We start from the raw sequence: 20,842 nt of genomic DNA on the forward strand, positions 1-20,842 counted from the left end.
CTTGAAATACATGTTCCCAGAAGCCAGCCAAGGGCCAACCTTGTAAGCCGGCCTTTTCAAGAATAGTAGTTTAGGCCTGTGAACTCTTCTGCAATACCTACCTAGCCAAATACTTACTTATCTTTTTTTGGTGTTGTTTATTTTTTTGTGAGGAAGATCAGCCCGGAGCTAACATCCATGCCAATCCTCATCTTTTTGCTGAGGAAGACTGGCCCTGAGCTAACATCTATTGCCAATCCTCCTCCTTTTTTTTTCCCCTTTTTCTCCCCAAAGCCCCAGTAGATAGTTGTATGTCATAGTGGCACATCCTTCTAGTTGCTGTACGTGGGACGCCACCTCAGCATGGCCAGACAAGCGGTGCATCGGTGCACGCCCGGAACCTGAACCCGGGCCGCCAGTAGCAGAGCGCACGCACTTAACTGGTAAGCCACGGGGCCGGCCCTCAACACTTACTTATCTTACTAGGAAAAGTTGTTGGGGATCTAAAATAGGTCAGCAATGCCATATGTAATATAATCAATGAGTTTTCTTTACAGCCAAACTCTGACAAATAATCAGTAGTGAAGAAAATAAATAAAACAAAATTATTTTTCTTTAACATTCTCAGGAAATTATACTCAAAGAAGGGTGATAGCAAAATACTTCTAAGTCATAAGCTTAAGATTTTAATCTTTTTAAACATTTTAAATTGAAGTAATCAAAATGCCAATATGTTACAGTAAGTAACATTTTCTTCCTTCATTAATTTTTGTTGATGGGCAGAGAAAATGACTGTATAAAGGAACTGTATATTCGCTCTTTTCTTTTAGCCTAAGAAAGCTGTCAAGGTAAAACCTCATCCACCTGTAGCTCCTCGACCTTCTAGTAGTTCCACAGCAGCTGCTCGCCACAGATTGTTAAGGGTTCTCCCCCACATTGGGCAGTCCTGTTTACCTTCTCCTGGGAATACATATCGACCTGAAATGTCCAGCAATGCAATTTCAAGTTTGGCAACTCTGCCCCCTGCTGATAGACCCATACCATCCGTCGCTAGTGATTTTCTTAAGGAATTTGATAACTGGGAGAGCAGCACACTGTCTCAATCCAATAGTAGCACCAAACTACCACCTCAGTTACCCCATATGGAGTTTGAAAATGACAAAGAGCTTGCTGATTCTATTCTCCATCTTGGATTATCCCTGCCTAGGCGGACAAAACAGTTTTCAGGAAATTTGTCATCTAATAATGAGGATGATGCTGTTTTATTTCCAACTTCACAAGAGTGTGTAACTGAAGAATCACTTTTACCTGAAGTGGGTTCATTTGCTTCGTTTACAGAAGGAAACACTGATGAACAGAGCAGTGGCTTAGAAGGCACACGGAAGGTAAATCCAGAGTTCTTACTCACTAATGGTGATAAAGGGATGAAAGATACAGAGCAGCATCTTAAACGTGTTGCAAGAGTGTTGAGTGGTGAATCAGTAGAGACCACAGTTCTCAACCACTGTGAATTAAGTCCTCACAAGAATAGACTCTTGTCACCTCTTCGCTGTTCTACACCAATGTCACTCAATAATTCTCTGGTGAAACCACAGAGACAGTCCAAATATTTTGAGTCTGGGAACCTCCAGTCTTCTGCTTCACAAAATGTGCTCCGGTCATTGGATGTTCGAAATATAACTGATTCTTCTTTCTCTAGAACTACTCGCTTTCGAGCTGTTAAAGTTGATTCACCTGGGAAAAGATCTGATATTATTTCTAAAGTTGAGGCTCGAGATATCACAGAAATGGCTAACAAGGCTTCCAAAGAGCCTGTTGGTTGTGTAAATAATATAGATTTTCTCGCTTCGCTGGCCCGGAGTGCAAGCAGAGATAGCTTACAGAGTACACGTGGGACAGGCAGACTTCGGACCTCTGGAATTGGGTTGTCTGCAAACTTCCAGCATTTTCAGGAAGAAAGCGTTAGGCAAAGCTCCCCGCAGTTAGAACCTACAGAATTTTTTCTAGTAAGTATTTGCCTTTCAATATGTTCTATAACTATATCCTTGTAGTGATTCCACATATTTTAAGTTTTTTATTGTTTACATAAATAAGGAGGCCTAAGGTTGAATTCTTTTCATAAATTTCTCTTAAAATGTTCATCTAGTTTGTAGAAAATCTTTTTGACTGTTGAATTTTAAATAATGTTTAGTCCTAAATTGAAAACTGGAATTTGAAAATAATTTCGTGTAAATAATTTATCATATATTTTTAAATGCTAAATATTTTTATTAATGTTTTTCCCAAATAAGAACTTTTATTTGAGCCATCAAATTTTACTCTCTTAAAGATAAATAATAAGTACAATATTGCTGGATGTGAGAATCAGGTTCCAAGTTAATTTAACTAAAATTAGATTAAATAATTTTAAATGAAAGCCCAACAGCATTTTTGTAATAAAATACAAGTATTTCATGTTTGGTGATCTTTTCTTCTGTTCTCCATTAACTCACCTCTATAGATGTTTTGTGTTTTAATTGTAGTCTGCCCGTGGTATTGGAATGAATGGAAATAATACAGCAGCAGGGAAAAGAGTAGGTAAGCTACAGATAATTTTGAAAACAATAGAAGGCTAATAATCATATTATTATGCATACTGTTGAATTTTCAAAAAGAAATGAGAAGAATATTCTTTGTGCTATGTACAGAGTACTTTGTTCCACTTAAGAAAATGATTATGAGAACTGACTGTAGGATATATTTGAAGAATAAAACAAAAATTCTAACTGAGGTCTCTGTTGTTTGGGAAGAGATATGGTCTATGTGAAAAGATAAGATAAATGAAGAATTAACATATTATTCCCAACGCTCCTAGTCACTGGCCGCTCCAGAGCCATGCTGTGCTGCTGGATGGGTTTTGAGGAAATACCCTAGAAATGTGTTTCTTAACATCATAATTCAGTATCAGGGATGATAGTAGGAGCTCCTTTCAATAAACTGGTTGTTTCTGGATAAAAGAAAGGGACAGTCTCTAGGACCAGCCTTTGCTAAGGCACAATAACAGAAATGACTATAACATTAGCACTCCCTTCTACCAGTAACCTTCAAGGTGCACTGGCCAGTCATTATTTACAAGGAAGCCATTACTGTCATCATCTTTTATGTTTTAATACCCAGACTAGAGATGGGAAACTCATTACCAAAGAGGTACCACCTTTGTAGCCCCAAGGTTTTAAAGGATACTTTATATATTATGGTTGTCATGTGAGTTTTATGTCTTTAAAGAGATACTTAGGGTTGTTTTTCACTACTATTAAGGCTCAAGGTTCTAAAGTCTTAATATATCCATTTTTTAAAAAAAAATTTTTATTGTGGTAAAATACACATAACATAAAATTTGCTATCTTAACCATTTTTAAGTGTACAATTCAGTAGCATTAAGTACATTCACACTGTTGGACAACCATCACCACCATGCATCTCCAGAACTCTTTTCATCTTGAAAAACTGAAACTCTGTACCCATTAAACACTACACTTCATTCTTCTCCCACCCCAACCCCTGGCGACTGCCATTCTTTCTGTCTCTCTAATTTTAACTACTCTAAGTACCTCATATCAGTGGAATCATACAATATTTGTCCTTTTCTATCTGGCTTACTTCACTTAGCATAATGTCTTCAAGATTCATTTATGTTGTAGCATGTGTCAGAATTTCCATACTTTTTAAGACTGAATAATATTCATTTTATGTATACTGTAGTCTCCCGTTATCTGCATGGGATACATTCCAAGACCCCCAGTAGATGCCTGAAACCACAGATAGTACCAAACCCTATATATAGACTACATTTTTTCCTATACATACATACCTATGATAAAGTTTAATTTATAAATTAGGCACAGTAAGAGATTAACAACAATAACAAATAATAAAGTTGGCTTTGGGGCCATTATTAAGTATAGTAAGGGTTATTTGAACACAAGCACTGGGGGGCGAACTCAAGATGGCGGCATAAGCAGACTCGGAACTCACCTGCTCCCGTGGACACAGCCAATTTACAACTACTTGTGGAAAAATTACCCCTGAGACAGAACTGAAAACTGGATAAGAGGAACTCCTGCAACAATGGACAATCCTAATTGAGGTGGAAGAGGCAGAAACTCCCTTCTGGAAAGGAAAAACGCCGCCTTCACAAGCCGCCAGCTTCACGGCTGCCGGGAGCAGCGCACAGGTCCGCAGCCCTCCCTGGAGGCGTGGGGCCCCGAGCCGGGGAGCGCCCCCACTGTGGGCATTTTGTGGACCCAGCACAATCGACACCAGCGGCATAATAGCTGACTGTGCCTGCTACTAAAACATTGGGAAGTACCCCAAGAAAAGCTGGTTCACAAAGAAACTAAAACCGGCTCTTAAAGGGCCCGCGTGCAAACTCACTCGTTTCAGAAAGCATCCTAAAATCACCAGAAAGAAAGGTGCACAGTGCTGTGGTGAAAAGAGACTCACCTAATAGGCCCTGAGTGCATCTCGGTGAGAGGTGAGACCTCTCCAGGGGCTGGACATTGGCGGCGGCCATTGTTGTGGCCTGGTGTGGGCATGCTGACACAGACGCCATTGGAGTTCTCCCTGAGGCCTGCTAGCCCAGGTCTGCCCCACCCGCTAGAGCACCGATTTAATCCAGCTCAGCCAGGGCAGGCAGCCCACCCTAGAGACTGGCCCCACCCAACAACAAGCCCTCAGGCAACTTGTGGGCCTGCATAGATTGGTGACTGGATTCTCTGCAGCCTGGCAACTGAGCCCACTTCACTGGGGCAGGGCGTGCACAAGGAGCGGGTGGACAGTGTGGGGTGGTGGCGGAGTGTGTGGGGCTCCCACCGTGGAGAGACTGGGTCCTCTTCCGGAGGTCGGGGCACGCACACGGGGCAGGACTGTGTTGACTGTGTGTGTGGACCTGTGGGCAGCAGGGCTTGTCAGCTGCAGAAGACTTGTGCTTCTCAAAGACCCACATAGGGGGTTTGCCCCACCTTCCAAAGCCTGAAACAATTGGGTGCTCCTGTGCCTGAGGCCAGCCCCACCCAGCTGCAATCCTCAGAGAGCTGACAAGAGACCTAACAGGCTAGAGGCTTACAGCAATTGTAAGGCCCTGAGCCTAACAACCTGCCATGCTGGGGGCCTACTCACTTAAAAGAAATACTGCCACACAAATGTGGTATTAGAACTTGCAGCCAACTGTGCTGGGGCTCCCCACACCTGATAAAGAGACTGAAGGGCCCACAACAACTACAAGCAGCTGAGCATTACAACAGCTGGCGAGGAGCATAACTCGGCCTCCCTGGGCGCCTACAGGGAGAGCAAACAGGCCACAACAGAAGGACACACGTAGCCCACATAGGGGTCACCCCTGGAACATTGAGAACTGAGAGAAGCACACTGGAAGCCTCCTAAGGCGTCACTTACATAAGGTCACCTATCCAAGAGCAGGAGACGTAGCTGACCTACCTAATATGTAGACACAAGCACAGGGAAAGAGGCAAAATGAGGAGGCAAAAGAATACATTCCAAGTAAGGGAACAGGTCAAAACCCCAGAAAAGGAACTAAGTGAAACAGAAATGAGCAACCTACCCAACAGAGAGTTCAAACAAAGAGTGTTAAGCATGCTCACTGACCTGGGGAGAAGAATAGATGAACTCAGTCAGAATGTCAACAAGGAAATGGAAGATATAAAAAAGAACCAATCAGAAATGAAGAATACAATACTGGAAATGAAAAATTCATTAGAGGGACTCAAAAGCAGAGTACAGGATACAGAAGAATGGATCTGTGAGCTGGACAAAAGACTAGAAGAAATTACCCAAGCTGAACAGATAAAAGAGAAAAGAGTTAAAAAGAGTGAGGACAGTCTAAGGTACCTCTGGGACAACATCAAGCACACTAACATCCGTGTTATAGGTGTCCCGGAATGAGTAGAGCAAGACAAGGGGGCAGAGAATCTATTTCAAGAAATAATAGATGAAAACTTCCCTAACCTAAGGAAGGAAACAGACATCCAGGTACAGGAAGCACAGAGAGCCCCAAACAAGATAAACCCGAAGAGGCCCACACCAAGACACATCATAATCAAAATGTCCAGAATTAAAGATAAAGAGAGAATCCTAAAAGCCGCAAGGGAATGTCAAGTTACATACAAAGGAAACCCCATAAGGCTATCAGCTGACTTCTCAGCAGAAACTTTACAGGCTGGAAGAGAATGGCAGGATATATTTAAAGTGCTAAAAGGAAAAAATTTACAGTCAAGAATACTCTACGTGGCAAGGTTATCATTCAAAATGGAAGGAGAGATCAAAAATTTCCCAGACCAGCAAAAATTAAAGGAGTTTGTCACCAAGAAACCAGTGCTACAAGAAATGTGAAAGGGACTGATTTAAGGGGAAAAGAGAAGACCACAAATAGGAAAAATTATCTATTTCCATGATAAGAACGTAATGGATACAAATGCACAAAAAAGAGGTTAGATATGATATCAAAAACATGAGGGAGGAGGGGAGTTAAAGAGTACAGCTTTCAGACAGAGGTCAAACTAAAGTGACCATCAATTCTGTATAGAAGAAGAAAGGAACAGAGAAGGACTACTAAAACACTGAGAAAAAAAAAGTTAAAAAATTGCAGTAAATACATACTTATGAATAGCTACTTTAAACGTCAATGGACTCAATGCTCCAATTAAAAGGCATAGGGTGGCTGATTGGATAAAAAAACAAGACCCATATATATGCTGCATACAAGAGACACACTTCAGACCTAAAGACACTCACAAACTGAAGGTGAAGGGGTGGAAAAAGATACTCCACGCAAATGGCAATGAAAAGAAAGCTGAGGTGGCAGTACTTATATCAGACAAAATAGACTTTAAAACAAAAACTGTAAAAAGAGACAAAGAAGGGCATTACATAATGATCAAGGGAGCAATCCAACAGGAGGGTATAGCACTTGTAAATATCTCCTCACCCAATGTAGGTGCACCTAAATATATAAAGCAATTATTAACAGACATAAAAGCAGAAATAGACAGTAACACAATAATAGTAGGGGACTTTAACACTCCACTTACACCAATGGATAGATTATCCAAACAGAAGATCAATAAGGAAACATTGGCCTTAAAACATACACTAGAACAGATGGACCTAGTAGATATATACAGAGCATTCCATCCAAAAACTGAAGAATCCATGTTCTTTTCAAATGCACATGGAACATTCTCCAGGACTGATCACATATTAGGCCACAAAACAAGTCTCCATAAATTTAAGAAGATTGAAATAATACGAAGCATCTTTTCTGACCACAACAGTATGAAACTAGAAATCAACTATCGGAAGAAAATCAGAAAAGCCACAAATACGTGGATATTAAACAAAATGCTGCTGAACAACGACTGGGTTAACGATGAAATCAAAGAAGAAATCAAAAAATACCTGGAGACAAATGAAAATGAAAATACGACATGCCAGAACTTATGGGATACAGCAAAAGCGGTTCTAAGAGGGAAGTTTATAGCAATCAGGCCTATCTCAACAAACAAGAAAAATCTCAAATAAACACTCTAACAAGGAACCTAAAGGAACTGGAAAAAGAAGAACAAGGAAAGCCCAAAATCAGTAGAAGAAGGGAAATAATAAAAATCAGAGCAGAAATAAATGAAATAGAGACCAAAAAAACAATAGAAAAAATTAATAAAACCAAGAGCTGGTTCTTTGAAAAGATAAACAAAATTGACAAACCTTTAGCTAGACTCACCAAGAAAAAAAGAGAGAAGGCACAAATAAGTAAAATCAGAAATGAAAGAGGAGAGGTTACAACAGACACCTCAGAAATACAAAAGATTATAAGAGAATACTATGAAAAGCTATATGCCAACCAATTTGACAATCTGGAAGAAAAGGATAAATTCTTAGAATCATACAACCTTCCAAAACTAGATCAAGAAGAAGTAGAGAATTTGAATAGACCAATCACCAGTGAGGAGATCGAAACAGTAATCACAAACCTCCCCAAAAATAAAAGTCCTGGATCAGACGGCTTCCCTGGTGAATTCTACCAAACATTCAAAGAAGACTTAATACCTATCCTTCTCAAACTCTTCCAAAAAATTGAGGGAGGGGGGGAAGCTCCCTAACTCATTCTATAAAGCTGACATTACTCTGATACCAAAACCAGACAAGGACAACACAAAAAAAGAAAATTACAGGCCAATATCACTGATGAACATCGATGCAAAAATCCTCAACAAAATACTAGCAAATCACATACAACAATACGTTAAAAAGATTATACACCATGATCAAGTGGGATTTATTCCAGCTATGCAGGGATGGTTTAACATTCGCAAATCAATCAACGTGATACACCACATTAATAAAATGAAGAATAAAAATCACATGATCACTTAACAGATGCAGAGAAAGCATTTGACAAGATACAGTATCCATTTATGATAAAAACTCTGAATAAAATGGGTGTAGAAGGAAAGTACCTCAACATAATAAAGACCATATATGAGAAACCCACAGCTAATATCATCCTCAATGGTGAAAAACTGAAGGCTATCCCTCTAAGAACAGGAACCAGACAAGGATGCCCACTGTCACCACTCCTATTTAACATATTACTGGAAGTCCTAGGCAGAGCAATCAGGCAAGAGAAAGAAATAAAAGGGATCCAAATTGGAAAGGAAGAAGTGAAACTGTCATTATTTGCAGATGACACAATTTTATATATAGAAAACCCTAAAGAATCCACCAGAAAACTCTTAGAAGTAATACACGAATATGGTAAAGTTGCAGGATACAAAATCAACCTACAAAAACCAGTTGCATTTAACAAATTCTAACAACGAAGTAGCAGAAAGAGAAATTAAGAATACAATCCCATTTACAATTGCAACAAAAAGAATAAAATACCTAGGAATAAACTTAACCAAAGAGGTGAAAGAGCTGTACACCGAAAACTATAAAACATTTCTGAAAGAAATTGAAGAAGACGCAAAGAAATGGAAAGATATTCTGTGCTCTTGGATTGGAAGAATTAACATAGTTAAGATGTCCATACTTTCTAAAGCAATCTATAGATTCAATGCAATCCCTATCAAAGTTCCAACAACATTTTTCACAGGAATAGAACAAAGAATCCTAAAATTTATATGGAGCAACAAAAGACCTCGAATAGCTAAAGAAATCCTGAGAAAAAAGAACGAAGCTGGAGGTATCACACTCCCTGATTTCAAAATATATTACAAAGCTATAGTAACCAAAACAGCATGGTACTGGCACAAAAACAGACACACAGATCAATGGAATAGAATCAAAAGCCCAGAAATAAACCCACACATCTATGGACAGCTAATCTTTGACAAAGGAGCCACGAACATACAATGGGGAAAAGAAAGTCTCTTCAACAAATGGTGTTGGGAAAACTAATAGCCACATGCAAAAAAATGAAAGTAGACCCTTACCTTACACCATACACAAAAATTAACTCCAAATGGATTAAAGACTTGAATGTAAGACCTGAAACTATGAAACTTCTAGAAGAAAACATAGGCAGTATTCTCTTTGACATCGGTCTTACCAACATCTTTTCAAGCACCATGTCTGACCGGGCAAGAGAAATAATAGACAAAATAAATAAATGGGACTACATCAAACTAAAAAGCTTCTGTACAGCAAAGGACACCATCAACAAAACGAAAAGACCACCTAACAATTGGGAAAATATATTTGCAAACCATACATCTGATAAGGGCTTAATCTCCAAAATATATAAAGAACTCATGCATCTCAACAACAAAAAAACTAACAACCCAATTAAAAAATGGGCAAAAGACCTGAACAGACATTTCTCCAAAGAAGATATACAGATGGCCAACACACACATGAAAAGATGTTCAAAATCACTAACTATCAGGGAAATGCAAATCAAAGCTACAATGAGATATCACCTCACGCCCATCAGAATGGCTATAATTAACAAGACAGGAAACAACATGTGTTGGAGAGGATGTGGAGAGAAGGGAACTCTCATAACGCTGCTGGTGGGAGTGCAAACTGGTGCAGCCACTATGGAAAACAGTATGGAGATTCCTCAAAAAATCAAGGATAGAACTACCATATGATCCAGCTATTCCACTGTTGGGTATTTATCCAAAGAACTTGAAAACACCAATTTGTAAAGGTACGTGCACCCCTGTGTTCATTGCAGCGTTATTCACAATAGCCAAGACTTGGAAGCAACCTAAGTGCCCATCAAGGGACGAATGGATAAAGAAGCTGTGGTATATATACACAATGGAATACTACTCAGCCATAAGAAACGATGAAATCCACCCATGTGACAACATGGATGGACATTGAGGGTATAATGCAAAGTGAAATAAGTCAGAGGGAGAAGGTCAAATACCGTATGATTTCCTTCATTAAGTAGTAGATAATAACAACAATAAACAAACACATAGAGACAGAGATTGGATTGGTGGTTACCAGAGGGGAAGGGGGGAGGGTGGAGGGTGAAAGGGATAATTCTGTACGTGAGTGGTGATGGGTTGTAATTAGTATTTGGGTGGTGAACATGATGTAATCTATGCAGAAATAGAAGTATAATGATGTACACCTGAAATTTTTACAATGTTATAAACCAATGTAACTGCAATAAACAAAAAATTAAAAAAAAAAAAAAAGCAGCCTGAACACAAGCACTGTGATATTGTGACAGTGGATCTGATAACCAAGAAGGCTAAGTGACTCACGGGTGGGTAGCGTACACAGTGTGAATACATTGGACAAAAGGATGATGAACGGCATGCAATTTAAAACTCATGAATTGTTTATTTCTGGAATTTTTCATTTAATATTTTCACCCCGTGGTTGACCATGGGTAACTGAAACCGAGGAAAGTGAAACTGCGGATAAGGGGGACCTACTGTACAACATTTTGCTTATCCATGCATCTGTGGATGGAGACTTGTGTTGCTTCTACATTTTAGCTATTGTGAATAATGCTGCTATAAACATGGTTGTACAAATATCTCTTTGAGGCCCTGCTTTCACTTCTTTTGAGTATATACCCAGAAGTGGAATTACTAATTCATATGGTAATTCTATTTTTAATTTTTGAGGATCTGCCATACTGTTTTCCATAGTGGCTGAATGTAACCATGTTACATTCCCACCAACAGTGGACAAGGTTTCCAGTTTCTCCATGTTCTCACCAACACTTGTTATTTTCTGGTTTTTTTGATAGTGGATATCCTAACAGGTGTGAGGTGGTATCGATTTGCATTTCCCTTAAGATTAGTGATGTTGAGTGTCTTTTTATGTGCTTGGCCATTCATATATCTTCTTTGAAGAACTGTCTGCTCAAATCTTTTGCCCATGTTTGAATCAAGTTTTTTGTTGTTGTTGAGTTTTAGGTGTTCTCTATATATTCTGGATATTAATCCCTTATCAGATATATGATTTGCAGGTATTTTCTCCCATTCTGTAGGTTGCCTTTTTACTCTGTTGCTAGTGTCTTTTTTTTTTTTCTGAGGAAGATTGGCCCTGGGCTAACATCTGTGCCCATCTTCCTCAGTTTCTTTGTATGTGGGATGCTGCCAAAGCATGACCTGATAAGCGGTGCACACGTCTGCGCCCCAGATCTGAACCTGCAAACCCTGGGCTGCCGAAGCAGAGTGTGCGAATCCAACCACTACACCACTGGGCCAGCCACAGTATTGTCTTTTGATGCACAATAGTTTTTAATTTTTATGAAGTCCAGTTTGTCTATTTTTTCTTTGTTGCCTGTGCCTTTGGTGTCATGTCCCGTTAAGTGGTTGCCAAATCCAATGTCATGAAGCTTTTCCCCTATATTTTCCTCTAGGAGTTTTAGAATTTTAGTTCTTACATTTAGGTCTTTGATACATTTTGAATTAATTTGTGTATCCTGTGTAATATAAGGGTCCAGCTTCATTCTTTTCCATGTGGGTATCCAGTTTTCCCAGTACCATTTTTTAAAAAGACTGTATTTTCTCCATTGAATGGTCTTGGTACCCTTGTCAAAAATTATTTGACCATATATGTGAGGGTTTACTTCTGGATTCTCTATTGTGTTCCATTGATCTATATGTCTGTCTTTATGCCGGTACCACACTGTTTTGATTACTGTAATATATCTAGTTTTAATGTTATAATTATTTTTCCTTGACACATACTCAAGTCTGTCCTGTCCTAACCCACAGCCCAGCCTCTTGGAGGTTTGTGTTGTATGTATCTCTACTCTTATCTCTAATTCAGGCTTCACAGTGCTTTCTTCACTTCTCTTCGCACTGCTCCTCTGAAATTGCTATTGCTGAGGTCACCAAAGAGCTCCATAATTTCAAATCTAGTGTCTGCTTCTGTATCTTTTTCTTACTTGATTGTTGTAGCCCTCCTTCTTGAAATAGTTTCTCTTCTTTTCCTTTCTTTCTCTCTCTCACTTTTTTGTTTTTTCCTCATTCTGGGCTATCTCATTGTTGTAGATTTTTGTTTTTGTTTTTTTTAATTATTTATTTATTTTATTGTTTTTGTTTTTAACCTCAGTTTTCTTTTTTACTTGTTTTACCAGCCTTCTGCTTGTTCCTGTATATATACTCTTAGTTGATTTCATTTAGGTCAAGCCATCAGCTGCTACCTGCAGTGATGATTCCCCAAACTAGAGCTGTGTAACTTGTTTCCATTTCCTTTCAGTAGTAAGTATATCATTCTGAATTACCTAGAGGAGTCTGTGAAAGTTTTGGTATAAGTTTAATTGGTATAATTTGGTATAAATTTAATTGACCAAGTTCCTCCATTGGTCCTCTTTGGTTTTCACTATAGGATCTCCCTTAGAAATCTTATCCATCTTCATAGTTTTAATCATCATTTTTAGGCAGATGATTACCAAAGTTGCATCTTGAACACTACTCATGTTACTTTGTTGGCTGCCTTTCCTGCTGGGTGAGTCTTTATAGATCATTGTGTTAGATCAAATATTAGACTAGGAAATGCTGAACAAGTGAGTTAATCCAAATATCTTTAATCTTGTTCTGAAAAGCAACTCTTCACATTGGCATTATTTTGTTGACTTTTTCTTTATTCCTATGTTTAATACACATTTGAGAGAAGGCTTCAGAGAGGAGTTGATGATTGATGGTATCTTCTTAGAGAATAAGTAGAGTTGTACTAGGTTGACAAGGTGGAGTAGAGCATTTTAGAAGAAGAGATTGCACACTGAATGGGTCTTGTGCATCATTCAGGGTGGGTATGATGTGGTAAATGACAGAAAATGACTCTGACAGTTAGAAAGGTATCATATTGGACATATAAGGCCTTGAATGCCAGTCCAAGGAATTTGAATTTTTCCTGTTGGTAGTAGGGAACCTGCATATTAGTGATGGTTCCTAGCCTGGAGTACATGACTAATAAATGGTTTTCTCTGGTGGGTAGAAGGATATGTGGAAACCATTCTCATAGGAGAAGACTGCAGTTATGTTTCTTGTCACCTCATTCCTGTCACTACTGTGTTCTCTGTCTCTGCACATTCATAAGAGTTCTTGAATGAAAAAATCTTGGGAAACATTGAGTTAAGCACCCCTAAGGAAGGAAAAAAAATGAAAATATGACGACACTGAACTAAATTATCATCAACAGATTTTTCTACTGTTGTTTGAGGAACAATATTCTAAGCCTGAATTTCAAAGATAATTGCAATTAGATGAGCTTCCAGAGGATATCCAGTAGTATATGCCTTTCCTCTGTGTCCTTTGCAAATGCTTATCTTTATTTTTTAAGAAGTGGAAATTACACCATCACCTTTGTGAAATGTTCTTGATAACTCCAAGTACGCTGGAAGAGGAAAGCGCTTATTAACTGAGTTGGTGCTCGGGCACCATTAGGAGTCATTCAGTTAGTAGTTTCTAATTTTGTTTCCAGTTTTGGGTAAGATCTGGGAATATATTTTAGACTGGTAATAAAGCATACTTAATTTTGCTGGGCTTGTATCCCAGCACTCAATCTGGGTTGTGGCAAAGGGCACAGCACCAATTAATTGTAATTCCAATTTTTTGAACCCTTGAAGGATTTTCAGAGACTTTTAGCTGTCAGATAAACATGAAGCCAGGCCTCCCAAACCTTTTTCAGTAGTATAGAATAGGTGCCAGTACCACCACATTCTCCCATTTTTCTTCTCATTCCTTTCTTGTGTTTTTGTTTTCTTTGTTTATCTCTTGCTTCTTGGCCTTTGAGCGCCACCAAGCACTGTGTACTGGTACTGTTATTGTAACAACTATGGACTGTAACTTTGAGCCTCTCTGCTTAGGGGTGCGTTTTGTTTTGCTCAGTTCTAAATGCATTTCACTTAGAAATTCAAGAAATTGATTTAATTCTTTCCTATATAATAACAGATGTGCTCTTACTTTTAAGGTAAAAAAACAAATTGTTACAATAGTACGGAATTTAGTAAACATTTTTTGAAAAGATAGTAGTACTGTGAAATCGAGCAGGGCACCATATTAGTTACTATTGATAATATGATATTTTATATAATTGTAACATTTAAAATTTTCAGAATGCTTTTACATGTGATAACAGTTGACCTTAAAACACTTAAAAACCTACAGAGAAAAATACATGTTCTTTTATCTTAAAAGTGAGCAAATTGAAGTTTTGAAAGAATAAATAACTTACTCGTGGTTTGATGAATTTAATTTCTATGTCAGGACTAAAAGACCAGTTTCACGATACTCTGCGCTCCTTCTTGTTGTTAAAGAACAGGATGATTGTATGACATATTATGTTGTTTCTCAGAGGCCTCATAAATATGATTTTGAATCAGACATTTTTCTTGATTCTCTGTCAAAGTTTGGTGTACTTTACATGTACTGATTACCCTTAGAAATAATCAGAAAAGTATTGGTGTGTACAAAAAGTCCTAAAAATATAAGTCCTATTCAATAGAAACCTACCACATCTTTAAAAATTTAACAGTTCTACCGTATCTTCACTTGCAGATTCTGTAAATAATTTTAGATATAAAAGTAGCATAAATTAATTTTTACGGCATAAAAGTTTGCAGTGACAGGAATGTGTTTTCCTTAATAGTATTTCACATTTAGAATTTTATGCCTGTATTAATCAAGGTGTCCTTTCTCTAAACAGGAGAATGTACTCATCACCTCCCACCTGTGAAAGCCCCTATTCAAACAAAGAAGAAAACAGCAAAGCATTGTTTTCTTTGTGGAAAGAAAACTGGACTGGCTACTAGCTACGAATGCAGGCAGGTTGCCTAGCTGGAAAAACTGAGCTACTTTCTTTGTGGTGATCCAGTTGGGGGATACAATATAAAATGTTCTTTAAATTGACTATTCATAACATCAAGATGATGTTCAAATAGCAGCCTTCAGTTGAACCCCTAATTGGCTGAAGTAAAGAGCAAGTAGACAGCTCATGAATTTCCAAACTCATGAGATCCTCCCCTGCCCTTTAAATTAGGAGATTTAAACTAATGAGAGAGTGTACAGTCAGCCCTTTGTATCTGCAGGTTCTGCATCCGTGGATTCAACCAACCTCGGATCAAAAGGGCTACAATGGTTTCGTCTGTACTGAACACATACAGACTTTTTTCTTGTCATTATTCCCTAAGCAAATACAGTATAACAACTATTTACATAGCATTTACATTGTATTAGGTGTTATAAGTAATCTAGATTTAAAGTATACAAGAGGATGTGCATAGGTTATATGCAAATACTATGCCATTTTATATAATGGACTCCTTGGGTTTTGGTATCCTCGGGGGTCCTGGAACCAATCCCCTGCAGATACCAAAGGACAACTGTACTTTCTTTGTCTTATGATAGATATACTTTTGTGTGAATATAGCTTGGAAAAATGCCTCCTCCAAGATTCTATTTTAAATTGAACAAAAAAAAGACTAAATTTAAAGTTAATGTACTATAAATTTTAACAATTTTATGGTACACTTTTATTTCAAAACAGATGAATAATATATTTACAAAAAATAATGAATTTTTTCTACCCATAATTATTTCTTTTATTAGCATTGATTAATATACTCTAAGGATGGTGTCTGCTCTTAGGTTGAAGCCAGGCATTAAAAATAACCACTGCTTTTTAGAGTATATTCTATTCAAATGGAAACAGCTTATCTTGTTGCTAGAAATATTTTTAAAATCCTTTCATGGCATATTTAGGTTTACATAATTTTCTTGTAAGACTGAATTTCTCAGAAATTCAGAGTTCTCCCGGGTTTACTAGATATAACAGAAATGATAGACATATTTATCAGCTTTTGCCATTTTACTGCTTCATAAAGGTCTATACCCTGTTTCAATCCATGGTGGATTCTTTCTTATAAACTCGCCTATTTATGGACAATTAACGTGTGCTTTGTGGGGGTGCTTGTGCTTGTTTATGAGTGGAAGGGAAATGTCAGTGCTGAAATTGCTGAAGAGAATCCCAGGGCTCCTGTTGGACTACCTGAAGTCAAGCTCTGATCTCCCAGAGGTGAGCCTCTAACAGAAATGTGACTACTCACATAAACTTTTTTTGTGCTTTAGATGTGGAAACAACTTCTGTGCATCTCATCGCTATGCGGAAACTCACAGCTGCACCTATGATTACAAGAGTGCAGGGAGAAGATATTTACAGGAGGCAAATCCTGTGGTTAACGCACCAAAACTTCCAAAAATCTAACTCTTGCTCTGCGCCTAACTGTTCTGCTGGAGGAATCGTATTACAGTGACAGAAGAAATATTGTTTAGACTGCATTATTTTTGTTCGACTCCAAAAGATTTGCCAAATAACAAAAGCATTCAGTGCATACTGTTGGAGAATGAGAATGCTACTGTATTTGACATCTTTATTCTTCGGTGGATCAGAATTTTTAAAAGGAGTTTTAAAAACTATAAACTATAATGATTTAGCTTTGTTATCACATGTCTTGTGTTAAATATTTTATATTGCAATTTTACTATATAGGTCTTCAAAAGGTGCACTTTAGGAAGTTAACATTGACTATTAACCAGCTTCCACATTGTACAGAAATGAGCAGTCATGTGATGATGGCTCTACTCAAATCTACCACTTTTTTTGTGTGGGGATGGGGGGGATTTTTTTAAAAAAAATCCCATGTTTGAAAGTTCATTGAGTTTACTAGCAAGTTCCTTTTTATGGCAAGCGACTTTTTATAAAAAAGAACATTTGGTTTCCCAGTGTGGTTTTAACACACATATATATTCCATATTCAGATTGACATTCAGATATATATCCATTCTATAAAACACATCATGTTAATCATAGTATATATATTTTTTAATACTACTTTTTGAATGGTAGTTTTAAAATAGAAGATGTCCCACTTGTTACCATTAAATACAGAACCCAACTTTTTACTTTTTGAGAAATGGCTACATTTAAAACAAAATCTCACAGCTTGGTTTGTCTTTCTTATATGTTGAGTGCTATTACCAGGAGAAATTCAAATAAATAAATTAATTTCATTATGAGTTTGATTATTTGGTTATTTACAATAGTTTTTCTTTTAAAAATACTTTTTAAGTAAAACCATTTAATTAATTTAATTCAACTTGGAAAAAATGACTATCAGTATAAAGGTATTCTTTTAGGGTATAAGGGCCCTGCCTCCCAGAGGTAACCAATATATCATTCAAGCTTTTGGGAGGCCACTCACCTTATGGAAGCTTAGTTGAGGCTGATGCTAAACCCTGGTAAACAGCTGGCAGGCAACCCAAGGAGACTCTGCAATTCTAGTGAGATCTGCAGCGGTACCAGAAGGCTAATTGAGGTGCTCCACAGGGCCTCTTTCTCCACACAAGGTTGAATGAACTGAAGAGTTCTGTTACCCTTCCTCTACTTCCTATAAGAGACTGAATATGGAATGGTGAGAGATGCCTTTATCTTCTGAAGACATCTGAATATGCTCCTTCAGAGCAGGAGGGAAATACATTTACAGGAAGGAACAGCGAGAAATTAGTGGAGGAGTAACGCCATTAGGGGTTGAAGGCATACTTTTTAAGGGGGGCTATATAGGCTAATGAAAATATTTCCATCTGTGTTGAGCAGTTTGGTTTTTCCTCCCTTTTCAAGACAACATGTTCTTTAGACATTTTTAAGAACTAGATCGCCTGCTGAAAAATGGACCAAAACATTTATTCTCTAAATAAATATGAATGCTTAGGGCATGCTTGATATATACTTAGTACACTATGCTTTTTAAATCAAGACCATGTAGAAATAAGTCTTGTTTTAAGTTTACCAAAGATTTTGGTCAAAGTTGAGTCTTTTTACTAATTTCCAAGTCACTGAGAAAGAAACCAGTTTAATTCAAGAAATTATACTATTATTGGGAGGCGTTTCTTTATGCTTTAAATTCTTATAGAGAAGCAGTCGTAATTTTAGAGACCTTAGATCTGTCTTTGCATTCCCAGTAATTAGCAAAGTGCCTTGCATATAGGCACTGGTTAAACATTAGTTAAATAAATTAATTGTATTGGACGGCTTAACCATGATAAAAAACAAAGGCATTTATATTGTTTTATATAACTAAACTAATTTTATGTGATAAAATTCAGTTTTTGGATTTCTTTAAACAGGAAGCATTTGGTTTTAGCAACACTAAAAGTCTTAAAATGTTTAACTTTTAGCTATGTGAAATATTTTCAAGTTAAGTTTCATGCATTTTAATCATTCTAACATGGGAATTTCAAATACTCAGATTTTTAAAATTTTGTCAGTGTTGTAACTTGTGGAGGGATTTAATTATGAAAAAGAAGACAGGGATTAATTTCCTGGTATATGTTTAATAGGGTCTTAAACCATCATGATAGATAATCCAGTCTTGTGTCCAGCAGTGTCTTCCAAAGTATGACTCCTCTACCACTGCTGGAACATGAGATGATTTTAAGTGGTACATGGATGAACATTTTTTAATAATTATATGTTTTTAATGTGGATCAGAAAAAATATAACTCTAAGTAGCTTAGTCGAAAATAAATTGATGTAGCTTAAAAAAATTTGATTGAAAATTGATAAACAAGAGTACATGTAACAAAAATCATAAAAGGAGATGTGAATGAAATTTAGGAAATAAAAATATGATCTCATTTTTCTTTGAAAATTATGTTAAACTCATTTCTTTGAAAATGGTTGAGGAAAATAAATTATATGGTTTTAGAAAAACTATATAAGGATAAAAAATGAAAGTAAAAATTTTACCATAGACCTCCCCCCAATCTCTGTTAATAATTTCTATTTTAGTTTCTCTGGTGGTTATCATCATAACACTAGCCAATATATTTAGACATTATTTTTTGACACCCCGTTATTACAGGTGAGGAATTCAGTGTGATAACACATTACCTCAATAGTCTACTCCGCATTTATATTAGTGTATTAGTCTGCTCATGCTGCCATAACAAAAACCACAGACTGGGAGGCTTAAACAACAGAAATTAATTTTCTCACAGTTCTGAAGACTAGAAGTCCCAGATTAAGGTCCAGCAGAGTGAGTTTCTGGTGAGATCTCTCTTCCTGGTTTTCAGAGAGCTGCCTTCTCATTGTGTCTTCACGTGGCCTTTCCTCAGTGTGTGCACATGTGGAGCTTTCTGGTGTCTCTTCTTATAGGGACACTAATCCTCTGAGATCAGGGCCACACTCTTACACTTAATTTTAATTACTTCCTTACTCCAGATATAGTCACACGGGGAGTCACAAATTCAGCATGTGAATTTGGAGAAGACACATACATTTAGTCTATAACAATCAGTTAGTTATAGTAGTTATTTCAAATTCACCCACTCCTCTGCAGTTACCCTAGTCTATGTTACCATAGCTTTCACCTGAGCTATTGCAATAGCTTCCTAACTGGGCTCCTTGAATTAGTTTTATGCCCTTCATAACCTGTTTTCTACACTTTAACTGTAGTGAGCTTGCAGAACCAAAAAATAGAGCACATCAATGCTTGAAATATATCAGTGACTTCTTGTGTTCTTAGAATAAATACCCAAATCCTTAACCCTTCTTCCTCATGAGGCCTCTGTGGTCTGGCCACCCCTACTTTTCTAGCCTCATATTGCACTGTTTCCACAGGCCTTCTGGGATTTGCCCATCCTGACTTTTAGTTTTCCCAGCTAGTTCCCCTTGTTAACACCCACTCTTTTTTCAGATACTAACTCCATCATTACTTTCTGATGTATCCCTAAGTCAGTACCCTTCCTCTTCATACCATATTCTTTTCCTTCATGAAATCTACCACAGTATTATTTTGACATTTGTGTGATCCTTGTGTGAATTGCACATGATGGCAAGTCCATGAGAGCAGCAGTTGCTGTCCTGTCCGTCTGTTATCCATCCTTGTTCCCAAACATTGCATGTAAGCCCTCAATAAATATTTGTTGAATGAATGAAAAAACTTTAAGAATGTGCTAAGTCTCTTTAGTGATCTATCAACTTTAAGTGTTGTCATAGTCTTTTCTGCCTTGTTTTTAGGTTGATTTAAAAGTTGAAAGCAACAAATAAGTTAAAATATTAACATTTATAGAAATAATATTGATTGAAGATCCAAATAGTGTGATGGTATGATATTTTCTTTTCCAGAATCCAATGTCATTGAATATATAGATAAAATGAATTTTCCTTTCTTTCATTTCTTCAAAATTATGCCATATTTAATGTTTTATCCCTTTTTTGTACAGCTCCTGTTTTTCTCTGTTTCAGTTGCTTTTTTTTTAATGTCATAAATAAAATGTACTTGCATCTTATCATTAGATTAAAAATGTGCGGGTTCTTAATCATATAG

At 37.3% G+C, this 20,842-nt stretch overlaps 1 protein-coding gene across 4 annotated transcripts in view; it reads left to right on the top strand.

The window, feature by feature from the left end:
* Nucleotides 1-17,525, top strand: part of ZFAND4 (zinc finger AN1-type containing 4) — a 121,235-nt gene extending 103,710 nt beyond the window's left edge. For 3 of the 4 annotated variants that reach the window (XM_058542879.1, XM_058542880.1, XM_058542881.1), the window contains 4 exons: nt 810-1,985; nt 2,502-2,556; nt 15,163-15,280; nt 16,584-17,525. In XM_058542879.1, coding sequence (XP_058398862.1) covers nt 810-1,985; nt 2,502-2,556; nt 15,163-15,280; nt 16,584-16,719 — 1,485 coding nt within the window. In that variant the 3' untranslated portion in view covers nt 16,720-17,525. Of the gene's footprint in view, nt 1-809; nt 1,986-2,501; nt 2,557-15,162; nt 15,281-16,583 lie in introns of those variants that run through there. The other variant, XM_058542882.1, reaches the window with a different exon arrangement.
* Nucleotides 17,526-20,842: the final 3,317 nt, after the last annotated feature.

Source organism: Diceros bicornis, chromosome 6 (assembly GCF_020826845.1).
Source record: "Diceros bicornis minor isolate mBicDic1 chromosome 6, mDicBic1.mat.cur, whole genome shotgun sequence".
Lineage (NCBI taxonomy): Eukaryota > Metazoa > Chordata > Mammalia > Perissodactyla > Rhinocerotidae > Diceros > Diceros bicornis.